The sequence below is a fragment of the Tupaia chinensis genome, unplaced genomic scaffold (genome assembly GCF_000334495.1).
Source record: "Tupaia chinensis unplaced genomic scaffold, TupChi_1.0 Scaffold149964_2, whole genome shotgun sequence".
Taxonomy (NCBI): domain Eukaryota; kingdom Metazoa; phylum Chordata; class Mammalia; order Scandentia; family Tupaiidae; genus Tupaia; species Tupaia belangeri.
In genome coordinates this window covers 2274236-2286253 of record NW_006209806.1, presented here as the reverse complement: position 1 = coordinate 2286253, position 12018 = coordinate 2274236, and the positions used below count along the sequence as shown (strand labels likewise).

General features: G+C 58.8%; 1 protein-coding gene across 1 annotated transcript; it reads left to right on the top strand.

The window, feature by feature from the left end:
• Window positions 1-1645: 1645 nt before the first annotated feature.
• Window positions 1646-9583, top strand: PLIN3 (perilipin 3). Its single transcript, XM_006171801.3, has 7 exons — window positions 1646-1786; window positions 2675-2873; window positions 3010-3092; window positions 4669-4966; window positions 7062-7261; window positions 8115-8240; window positions 8977-9583. The coding sequence occupies exons 1-7, from the start codon at window positions 1721-1723 to the stop codon at window positions 9313-9315; spliced, it is 1311 nt and encodes a 436-aa protein (XP_006171863.1). The 5' UTR covers window positions 1646-1720; the 3' UTR covers window positions 9316-9583.
• The last annotated feature ends 2435 nt before the right edge of the window (window positions 9584-12018 follow it).

Below are 12018 nucleotides of genomic sequence, written 5' to 3'. Positions count from 1 at the left end.
CACCCCCCCTGCCTGGGAGCCTGTTAGAAACAGGTCCCAGAGGGACCAGCAGATGGTGTAATGGTTACATCGCTGGACTCCCACATAGTCAAACAGGGTTCAAATCCCACACCTGGTGACTGAAAACACACCAGGTGTGTGTATGTGCATGCCTGAAGTCGTGAGGGGCAACGTGGACCCGGGGGCAGGGCTGGAGGTTGGTGCAGTGCTGAAACGTGGCACTCGGGGAGACTGACCCCCACAGGAAGGTTCTGAGTCACGGTCAGGAGTCCTCCCTGCCTATGCCAGACGCATTGTGCCCATGACCCGGGGTGGTTAAGACTGGGGTGGATTTTTGTATTAGAGCCCTTCCATAAATGCTCTCTCTCTGTCTCCCATGGAACAAAGAGATAAACTTGAGGCACCTGCAGGTGGCGTGGTGGTGGTTAGGGGCGCTGGACTCCCACATGGCCAACTGTGGTTCAAGTCCCGGACCTGGCAGCTTGCTTTCTCATTTTCTCTCTCTCTCTCTTTCACTCTGTCCCCTTCTGAACAAAATTAAAATAAATAAATAAAGTTAATTTTAAAATATATATTTTATTTACCTTTATTTATTTATATAATTTGACTGGAGAGGGACAGAGCAAGAGAGTGAGAAAAGAGAGGAAAGTGAGAAAACAAGCCACCGGTCCGGGACTTGAACTGTGGTCAACCACATGGGAGTCTAGTGCCCCTAACTGCCACGCCATTGGCCAGCCCAAAAGTTAAAAATTTTTTTTTTTTTTTTTTTTTTTTTGCTACAGGGTGCATGTGCTCACCAGAGGGACAGAGAGAGAGAGACAGAAAGCGAGAAATCACCCCCAGGGGGGATGGCCACGCCGCAATCCATTCTCCTCTCAGGATTTTGGGCACGCACGCACACGCGCCCGGCGTGAATTTAAGCCACCAGGTCCGGGACTCAAACCGCGGTCAACTACATGGGAGTCCAGCGACATAGCCATTATACCAACTGCTGGTCCCAACATTTTTTTTAAAAAAATATTAAAAATTAAAAGCAAAGAGAGAGCCACTTAATAAATAAATAGGGGGGCCAGCCCCACGGCCTCCTGGGAGCCAGGGCCCCATGGCCGACTTTGGTTGGTGTTTTGCTCTTGGACACGTGTGCTCGCCAGGGAGAAACCGAGAAACCACTCCTGAGGGCTGACCACGCCGTAGCCCCTTCTCCCTTCTCCGTTCCCCTCTCAGGGCTTCAGGCAGGCATGCACACGGCCCGGTGGATTTTCAAGCACTGGGTCCAGGACTCGGACTTCATCGGCTGCCCTGTGGGACCCGGCCACCTTAGCCTCACGCCACCTCGGGCCGGCCAGCTGTGCTTCCAGTCTTTGTCCGGGAGACCTGCAAAATACACGCAGTGTACATGCCCCGGATCCCGGCGGGGTGGAGACACGGAGAAGGGACCGTGTGACCACACCCCATCGGGGTGCTCTCTCTCCCACCCCCTGCGCGTGCGCGCGGTGCTCTGCCAATTAGAAGACAGAACTGTGGAGCCGGCTCAGCCCTGCCCGACCTCCCGAGTCGGCACCTGCTTTGACCCTGGAGTGGGCCAAGGCTCTGAGTGGCCAGGCTGTGTGTGGGGGTGAGCCCTCTGCCCCCGGCTCCCAGGTAGGCCTGGACTTCGCCCGGAGGGGAGGGAGGAGCACCTGAACCCTGTCTCCCTCTGCACAGTTCCCACCGCTGAGACATGGCCACCAACAGCACTGAGGCTGACGCCAGCACCCAGGGGACCGCGGAGGCACCGGTACAGCAGGTGAGGGCTGGCCCTGGCCGTGCAGCGCTGTGCGGCCTCCGTGGCAGGGAGCCGGTGCCGCCAGAGCGCCTGGGCTCACGGCATCTTCATGAGTGGGGACGGAGTACCAGCAGGTGTCTGGGGCGGGGCGGGGGAACTTTGGGGGGCAGGAGCGGGTCCCGGATCTCCCTGCCCACCTCCGGGCACCCCATCACTTCTCTGAAGTCCTCCCAGGCCCCTCCTCCTGGGAAGCCAGTGGCCATTCCTTCTTTCACATCACCCGCCGAAGTACAGTCCCCCCCTACGATGGGACACATGCACTCGCCAGAGGGGATGGCCACACCTCAGTCCCTTCTCCGTTGTCCTCGGGATTTTGAGCACACAGTCCTGTGGGAGTCGGTGTATAAGCCACCACGCCGAGGACTGGCCTTCCCCAGGAGTGGCTGAGACCCTCGGCAGTCTTGAAATGGAACATCTGTGGTGGGAATTATAACCCCGCAAGAGAGAGTGAGCACGCACACATGCGTGGCAAAACTCAAGCTGGACTTGAACCCCAAGCTGTGTGGGTGCCTTAGCCTCCATACCAACTGCCTTGCGATCTAGCTTCTGTGGAGCAGCTCCTTACTGCTGTGCCCAAGTCCAGCCTCACCCCGTTGTAGACCTAAGCTCCTCAGATGGGGTTCATTCCCTGTCCCCACCCGGCCCATGGTTGGAGGACGGTTGGAGGACGCCACACGCTCCAGCCAGAGCTGCAAAGCTGGGGTAGAGGAAGCGGGTGGGAGGTTCCCAGCTAGCGCATTCACCTGGCGCACAGGACGCGGAGCTGCGCAGAACTGCAAGGCCCCCGAGGTTTGCCTGCCCCCTGCCCTGCACCCTACCGTCCTCCTGAGCTGCCCCTCTCCCCTGCAGCCCAGCGTGGTGGACCGCGTGGCCAGCATGCCGCTGGTCAGCTCCACCTGCGACATGGTGTCGGCCGCCTACGCCTCCACCAAGGAGAGCCACCCCCACGTGCGGACGGTGTGCGACGCAGCAGAGCGGGGCGTGAAGCCCCTCACGGCCGCCGCCGTCAGCGGGGCCCAGCCCCTCCTCTCCAAGCTGGAGCCCCAAAGTGAGTGGAGGCCTGGAGCCCCGCATCCCTGTCCCGCCCGTTGCCCCCCCCCTGGCCCCCTAAGCCGGCGCTGGCTACCCGCTCCAGCCTGAGCGGCCGTCATCAGGGGCTGTCTTCTTGCTCTGCTGTCCCACAGTTGCGACAGCCAGCGGGTATGCCCACAGGGGCCTGGACAAGCTGGAGGAGAGCCTGCCCATCCTGCAACAGCCTTCTGACAAGGTGGGTGACCAGTGCCCGCCAGTTCCCCAGGCTGGCTGAGCTGGCCGGCCCCGCCCACCTCTGGGGGAGAGCCCTGCATGAAGCCCCGCCCACCAACCCGGGCCACGCCCACCCAGCACAGGGCCACGCCCCCCAGATCCTAAGGTCACGCCCACCCGACACAAAGACACGCCTGCCCTAATGAAGGCCACGCCCCCAGCTGGCTGAGTGGTCTTTTATTTTTTTAAGAATTATTTATTTGGGACCACCAGATGGCAAAATGACTACATCACTGGACTCCCATGTAGTCAACTGCTGTTCAAGTCCTGGACCCGTTGGCTTAAACTTATGCTGGGTGCATGTGTGTGTGTGCGCGCGCATGCGTGCCCAAGATCCCTAGAGGAGAATGGAGAAGGGATTGCGGCATGGCCATCACCCCTGGGGGGTGATTTTTCGCTTTCTCTCTGTCTCTCTGGCAAGTGCACGTGCCCTATAGCAAAAAAAATCTCTCTCAAAAAAAAAGAATGATTTTATTTGACTTTATTTATTTATTTGACCAGAGAGGGACAGAGAGAGAGAGAAGGAACTAGAGAAAGCAAGCTGCCAGGTCTAGGACTTGGACCGCGGCCCACCTTGTGGGAGTCCAGCACCCTAACCACCACGCCACCTGCTGGTCCCTGCTCTTTTTTCTTTTGTTTATGAACCAGAGGGTATACGTGCACTCCCCAGAGACAGAGACAGAGACAGAGGGAGAAAGCAACCCATGGGGTTTAGTCACACGAACACTCCTTCTCCACCTCTCCACCCTGTTGGGGTATTGGGCATGCATGCACACGTACCCAGTCTGTTCCCCTATGCTGCCTGGTCTGGGACTTGAACCCCACAGCTGGCTGGGTGAGATCGGCTGCCTTAACTACCAGGCCATGGACCATCGCAGAGATGCTCCTTTTCTTTCAGTTTTGCTATAGGGCGTGCGCATTCCCCAGAGAAAGCGAAATCAGATCCCCCACCGGGGAAGACCACGCCGTAATCCCTTCTACGTTTTCCTTTCAGGATTTGGGGCACACCTGCACACACCGGTGTGTTTTTCAAGCCATCAGGTCCGGGACTTGAACCACACGGTCAGCCGTGCGGGATCCAGAGCCTTAACTAGCACGCCACCTGCTGGCTCTCCAATGACCCTGTCTGTCTGAGGCCCTGGGAGTCAGGGCTTCGATACAAGGATATTTCAAGGGGGACAGTTTAGCCCTAACGCCCTGGAAGAAGCTTAGACACAGAGCGATTTGCGCTTGAGCACCCAGCCAGGACTATCAGGCCAGGGATTCGAACCCAGGCAGTCCAGACAGAGAGCAGGAGATCTCTCTCTCTCTTTTTGTAAGGAATGATTTTATTTATTTATCTATTTGTTTTAATTTGACCAGAGGAGGACAGAGAGGGGGGGAGTGAGAAAGCAAGTCACCAGGTCCGGGACTCGAACAGCAGTTGGCCATGTTCACCAACTACCGGCCCCCACCAGGAGATCCTGCCAGCCCCCCTGGGACGGGAGCACCCAGGGACGGAGGGGGGACGGAGATGTTGATGCTGTCCTGTCTCGTAGGTGCTAGCGGACACCAAGGACCTTGTGTCCTCCAAGGTGTCGGGGGCCCGAGAGATGGTGTCCAGCACTGTGTCCAGCGCCAAGGACAGCATGACCAGCCGGGTGACGGGGGCGGTGGACGTGACCCGCGGCGCTGTGCAGAGCGGCGTGGACATGACCAAGTCCGTGGTGACCAGCGGCGTCCACTCGGTCATGGGCTCCCGTGTGGGCCAGATGGTGCTGAGCGGGGTGGACACGGTGCTGGGCAAGTCCGAGGAGTGGGTGGACAACCACCTACCCATGACCGACGCCGAACTTGGTGAGTGCAGCCGCGGGCCCGGGGGCCCAGGAACACCCCAGCCCTCCAGCTTCCCGTAGTGTCCCTTCTGCCATCCTGTACATGCCACCTCTGCTCATCAGCTCACCTAGGCCAGTGCAGTCCCCTCCTCCCTGGACCCTGAGCTTCCCACCTGCCCCCCACAACTGTCCTACCAGCAACGACCTCTAGAGGGCACCCATGAGCACCCGAGCCAGGGTCCATGGCGCCCACCTTCCTGGAGGGGGAAAACTGCTGGGGGTGGGCCAGGCGGTGGGCATGGAGAGACGAGCACCCTGGGAGTGGATCTGTGAGACAGCAGCGGTCCTACGGGGTCTGTACGCGAGCTCCCACACACTGGCTTCACGTCCTAGAAACAGCTGTCCTTGGCTGGCGCACCAAGGGCGCTGAGCACCTGTGGGTGCCTGGGTAAACGTGACCCCATGCCTTGCCTGCAGCCCCTTGGCCCTTCAGCCCAGAGAGAAAGGGAGGGAGGGAGAGGGAGAGGGAGAGGGAGGAGAAGGCATTGCCCCGCGACCACACCTTCCTGGGGGCACCCACCTCCCTCCCTCTCTCTGACAAGCATGTCTACCCTCCTACAACATAAATTTTTTAAATAATTGTTTTATTTATTTAAATTTTACCAGAGAGGGACAGAGGAAGAGAGAGGGAGAAAGCAAGCTGCCAGGTCTGGGACTCGAACTGCGGTCAGCCATGTGGGAGTCCAGCACCCTTAACCACCATGCCACCTACCGGGCCCACAATATAAATTTTAAAGTGAATAAAACCACAAACCAGAGCAACCAGGAAGGGTAGCCGCTCCAGGGGAGGGATCATTCTAACCAGCTTTGACCGCCAGGGCTTCCCTTTGACATCTGTCCCCTACGGATAGCAAGCGCCTGGCCAGTGGGTGGCGTGGAGGTTAAAGCACTGGATCCCACATGACTGATTGAGCAGTTCGAGTCCCGGACCTGGCGGCTTGGAAATCATGCCGGGCATGCGTGTGCGTGCGTTCCCAAAATCCCGAGTGGAGAACGGAGGAGGAGGGATTGTGGCGTGGTCACCTCCCGTAGGGGGTGACTTCTCACTTTCCCTCTCTCTCCGTCTCCCTCATGTGAGCGCCCATCTTTGAAAAAAAATAAAGATTCCAGGCCTTCAGCCCTGGAGGCCTTCAGCCCTGGAGGGCAGCTCCCCCCATCCCTGCCTCGCCAAGGACACACTCTTTTCACCAGCCCTGTCTCATACGGACTTGCCGGGACCCCGTCAGCGGTCCTCGGTCCTCGGCTTAAATAACAGAGCCTCCTCTCATTCCCAGCCACAATCTTGGACCCCGGCAAGGCGGACTCAAAATACCCCTGGAACCGTTCCTTTTCTTTTTTAATTTCCAGAGGGTGTGTTTACTCACCAGAGACACAGAGGAAGCACCCCTCAGTCACTGCCACCCTCTGTCCCCCATGTCTCCATCCTGGTAGGATTTGGAGCACACACACACGTGCCCAATGTGTTTCTCAAGCCACCAGGTCCAGGATTCGAACCGTGGAGCCTGCCATGTTGGATCTCGCTACCTTTACTAGGCTTCTGGCCAGCCCTCTGAACTTTCCCAAGACCCCTGGTGATAATGCCTGTTTGTGTTGTAGGGACCTACAGAGCCTAGGCCAGTATATATATATATATATTTATATGGCACCTGCACTTGTGGGAGAGACGGGGAGACAGAGAGACAGGAAGAAAGTGAGAAATCTCACCCCGGGTGGGATGGTCACACCAAAACCCATTCTCCTCTTAGGACTGTGGACATCCACGCACACGCGCCCAGCATGAGTTTTAAGCCCCGGGGCAGGCCTGGGACTCGAACACCAGTATACTGGTGGGAGTCCAGCAGTGTAACCATTAGGCCATCTGCTGGTCCCCACCTTTTAATCCCGTAGGGTTCCGTTCGGGACAACCCCATTTACCGGACAGGGAGGGCCGGGGCGGGAACCCCAGGTGTGCGCAGGTGGTGAGCTGTCCAAGCTCCACATATACGCTCCGCGCTGGAGCGGGGCTGGGCTGGTTCTGCGGGGGTGGAGGCCTTCACGCCCGGCTCCTCTCCCTGCAGCCCGCATCGCCACCTCCCTGGAGGGCTTCGACATGGCCTCCGTGCAGCAGCAGCGGCAGGAGCAGAGCTACTTCGTGCGCCTGGGCTCCCTGTCGGAGCGGCTGCGCCAGCACGCCTACGCGCACTCGCTGGGCAAGCTGCGCCACACCAGGCAGCGCGCGCAGGAGGCGCTGCTGCAGCTGTCACAGGCGCTCAGCCTGGTGAGGCCCGGGGCGGGGCCAGGCGGATGGGGCGGGGTCGGGTGGGCGGGACTATGTGGGTGGGCGGGGCCGGAAGGGCTAAGTGGCATCGGGCGGGACAGCGCGGGCCAGACAGCTGCCTGCCTTCTGCTGCAAACCCTCCCAGAGCTCCCGGGCTCCTTTCTCCTGCTCTGCCCGCGCTCTGGGCACACCCGCCCCAGGGCTCTGGTCGTGCATTACTTTGCTGGGCTGTCCTAACACATTGCAGGATTGAGGTGTATTTTCACACGGTTCTGCAGGCTGGAAGTCAGTGCAGTGTCACGGTCAGGGTGGCTTCCCCCCAGGCCTCGCAAATTGGCTTGCAGGGGCCTTTTTCTCTTTTTTTATATAACGAAGGCCGTGTGCACTAGTCAGAGAGAGAAAAGGAAAAGACACCCCTAGTCATGGGGAACTTCCCTCCTCTCCATCTGTCCTGCCGGGATTCTGGGCACACACATGTGCCCCGCGTGTTTTCCAAGCGCCCACACTGACGGCTTCAGCTTCTCTTCATATCCCCTGCAGACCCTGTCTCAAGGCAGCCTGGAGACCATGGGTTCAGATCCCCAGGCTGGCTGAAATCAGTGGCCAGCCCCATCTGCAAGGGCTGCTGCGAATATGGGCTTCTCTGCAGCCCAGGGACAGGCCGTGAGGGAGCTGAGGGTTACGGCAGAGCCCAGCAGGTCACTGTCGCCTGTCTGATCCACGGCGGCTCTCCCTTCTTCTTCCAAACATCCCCTGAGTTGGGTCTGAGCCCTCCTTGGGCTCCCTCTGGAATCCCTCCTCTCGGGGGGGTGTGGAGGGGTCCTCCCCTTCACCACGTTCTGTTCTGCTCCAGATGGAGACGGTCAAGCAGGGGGTGGACCACAAGCTGGCGGAGGCGCAGGAGAAGCTGCACCACATGTGGCTCGGCTGGAAGCAGAAGCAACCGCAGGGCAGTGAGAAGGACCCGGCCAAGCCAGAGGTACCCAGCTGGGCAGCGGCCTGGGGGCTTGGGCCCCTCGTCACCCTCGAGACCTCTGCTCCCTGAGCTCACCTGCATGAAACGCCTTTTCCAGCCTGACTCTCTATTAACTGCCTGTCTCTCTGTCTCTGTCTCTCTGGCGAGCGCACTTGCCCTATAGCAAACCCCCCCCCCAAAAAAAAGCATAATAGTGATAGATCAAATTAAAAATTAAATAATTCCTTTTAAATATGAAGAAAAACTCAGGGGCCAGCAGGTGGTATGGTGGCGAAGTCACGGGATCCCACACGGCCGCCTGTAGTTTACGTCCCGGCCTTGGTGGCTAGAAAAACACGCCGGGCGCTCGTGCGTGCGGAGTCCCAGGAGGAGTGGAGAGTGGCAGGGCCATCGCCCCTCCCAGAGGGATTGCTCACGGTCCCTCTTGGTCTCTCTCCAGTCCGCTCGCACCCTATGGTAAAAACCTAAAAAAAAAAACAACAAAAAGCTCAGAGCCTGGCGGGATAGATCACTCCCACCAACCCAGCTACTCAGGAGGCTGAGACTGGAGGTCGCGAGTTCAAGGCCGGCCTGAGTATCACAGCAAAATCCTACATCTGAGAAAAACAAGGGGGAAACAGCTGCAGCGCGAACCCCGAACGAGGGTCTGTCCGGTGGAAAGGCCCCGCCCCGGCCTGGCGCTAGAACTCCCGCTTCCTTCCCGGCGACCTCCCGACGTCCCGCCGCTGTCCCTCCCCAGCAGGTGGAGTCGCAGGCGCTGACCATGTTCCGGGACGTGACGCAGCAGCTGCAGGGCACCTGCGCCTCGCTGGGGGCCAGCATCCAGGGGCTCCCCGCCAACGTGCTGGACCAGGCGCAGCAGGCCCGCCGCCAGCTGGAGGACCTGCAGGCCGCCTTCTCCGGCATCCACTCCTTCCAGGACCTGTCCGCCGGCGTGCTGGCCCAAAGCCGCGAGCGCCTGGCCACGGCCCGGGACGCGCTGGACCGCCTGGTGGAGTACGTGGCCCAGAACACGCCCGTCACGTGGCTCGTGGGCCCCTTCGCCCCGGGCATCGTCGAGAGGCCCCCGGAGAAGTAAAGGAAGACGCCCGCCACACCACATCCCAGCCAGGCCGCTTCTAACTGCTCCCCGTCCTCGGCTCCCACCTCGGGACCCAAACTGAGGCGTCGCCCCCACTGACCCTCCTCACAGTCCCTCTGAGCTCGGAGCAAGCACCTTCTGAGTCTCACCCCGCAGCCAGTAGAGAGAAGTTTCTATAAAAAAAAAAAAAATTTTTTTCAAGGCCAGCAGGTGGCGTGGTGGTTAGGGCACTGGACTCCCACATGGCCACCTGTGGTTTGAGCCCCCGACCTGGCGGCTTGCTTTCTCAGTTCCTCTTTCGCGCTCTCTCTGGTCAAATTAAAAAGTAATAACAAAAATTTTCTACAAGATTCCAAACATTTTTTTTTCTTCTTAAAAATTAGATATACTGGGACCAGCAGGTGGCGTGGTGACTAAGGCGTTAGACACTCCCACATCGCCCACCACGGTTCAAGTCCCAGACCTGGTCGCTTGCTTTCTCACTTTCCCTCTCTCTCTCTGCGTGTTTCTCTCTGGTCAAATTAAAACAAATGAATGAATAAATAAAAATAAATTCTTTTAAAAAATTATACAATAATTACATTCGCCCTCCTCCTCTCCATGCACGCCTTGAAAGCAGCTGTTAGCTGTGAGGCTCTGCGTTCTAGCCTGAGAAGGGGCTCCCCCGGGGTGGGTGGACAGCGTGGGTGCTGCGACCCCACAGCGAGCAGAGGCCGAGGGCTCCCGGGGCAGCCTGTTCGAGTCCCAGCGCCCGCCGCGAAGTGGCCGTGTGCTGGGCTGTGGCTGCTGCTCCCAAAAGCCCCTCCGTCTGGGGGATTTGTAAACGGTGTGAGCCGCTGCTCAGGGAGCCTGGCGTGGGGACCCGAGGTCCAGGCGCTGCCAGCTTCGGTGTCCGGGGAGGGCCATCCGTCACACGGAGTGGATCCTGTGTGGTGGAGGGCCTAGCAGCTCCCCGCAACCTTTCTTCCTTTTGTTTTTCTATAGACCCCGTGCACTGGCCAGAGGGAGAGAGAGAGAGAGGGAGAGACGGAGGGAGGGAGAGAGAACTCACCCCCCAGGGAATGGCCGTGCCACCATCCCTTCTCCTCCAGTCTCCTCTTAGGATTTTAGGCATGAACATACCCACGCCTGGCATCTGTCTGTCTGTCTTTTTTTTAGAGATTTTGTCACAGGGCATGTGCACCCGCCAGAGAGACAGCAAGAAATCATCCCCAGGGGGATGGCCACACCGCAATCCCTCCTCCTCCAGTCCCCTCTTGGGATTTTGGGCACACACGCACCCGCGCCCCACATGAGTTTTAAGCCGCTAGGTCCGGGACTCAAACCACAGTCGACGTGGGAGTCCAGCAATGTAACCGTTACGCCATCTGCTGCTCCCTGTGTTTTTCTTTTTTTAGAGTTTTTGTTTTTGTTTTTAATAGGACAGGTGCACTCACCAGAGAGAAAGCAAGAAACCAACGGGAGTGGGGATACTGGGGGATGGGGGAATGGCCACGCCTCAACGCCTCCTCCTCTCCCGTCTCCTCTTGGGATTTGGGGCATGCACACCCACGCCCACTGTGGAGTTCCAAGCCTCTGGTCTGAGACAAGAACCTCAGTCAGCCACGTGGTGGTGCCTGTGTGTGCCTTCAGGCGTGGGCCCAGGGCTTGTATTGCAGTCAGCACCTGGAACCACCCCCGGGCCTCACCCACCTGCCCTGAGGGTAGCAGCCCTCTCCTAAGGAAGGCCTCATGACACGGCCCGGCTTTCCTTCGTAAGTGGGAGGAGACGGGGAGAGATGGGGGCCGACTCGTGGCTGGCAGCTAAGGGACCTAGTGCCCAGGCTGACCAGGTGGTTCGGATCCGGGCCCAGGGGCTTAGAAAACACACCAAGCACTTGTGTGTGCATGCAGGGCCCGAATCCCAACACGATGGAGAAACGGGGGAGAAGGGGCTGTGGGTGACCGTGCCCCAGCGGGGCGGCTCTCTCCCTGTCTCCCTGTCTCCCTGTCTCTCTGGTGAGTTGACGTGCCCTCTGACAAAAATGAAAAACAAAAAAGTAAGATTGACATAGCTGTTTGCACCCACCTTCTCCTTCAGTACAAATGAATGTAACCTGTGGGGACCAGCAGGTGGCGAGATGGTTATGTCACTGGGCTCCCACGTAGCCGACCACAGCTCGTCCCGGCTCCTGTGGCTTCAACTCACGCCGGCGCGTGTGTGTGCGTGCCCAAGATCCCGAGAGGAGAACGGAGGAGCGATTGCGGTGTGGCCATCCCCCTGGGGGGTGATTTCTCGCTTTCTGTCTCTCTGTCTGTCTTTCTGAAGAATGCACGTGCCTATATTAAAAATGTCTCTTTAGGGACCAGCAGTTAGCGTAATGGCTATGTCGCTGGACTCCCATGCGGTTCGCATCCTAGACCCGGTGGCTTAAAACTCATGCCAGGCGCGTGTGCGTGCGTGCCCAAGAGCCCGAGAGGAGAATGGAGGAGAAGGGATTGCGGCGTGGCCATCCCCCTGGGGGGTGATTTCTCGCTTTCTGTCTCCCTGTCTCTCTCTGTCTGTCTGGCGAGCGCACACACCCTGTAGCGAAAAAACCTCTCTCTCTCAAAAAAAAAAGTCTCTTTTAAAAAAAGGGGGAGGGCCAGCAGGTGTCAGGGTGGCTAGGGGCACTGCACTCCCACACGGCCAACCACGATTCCAGCCCTGGACCTGGCCCC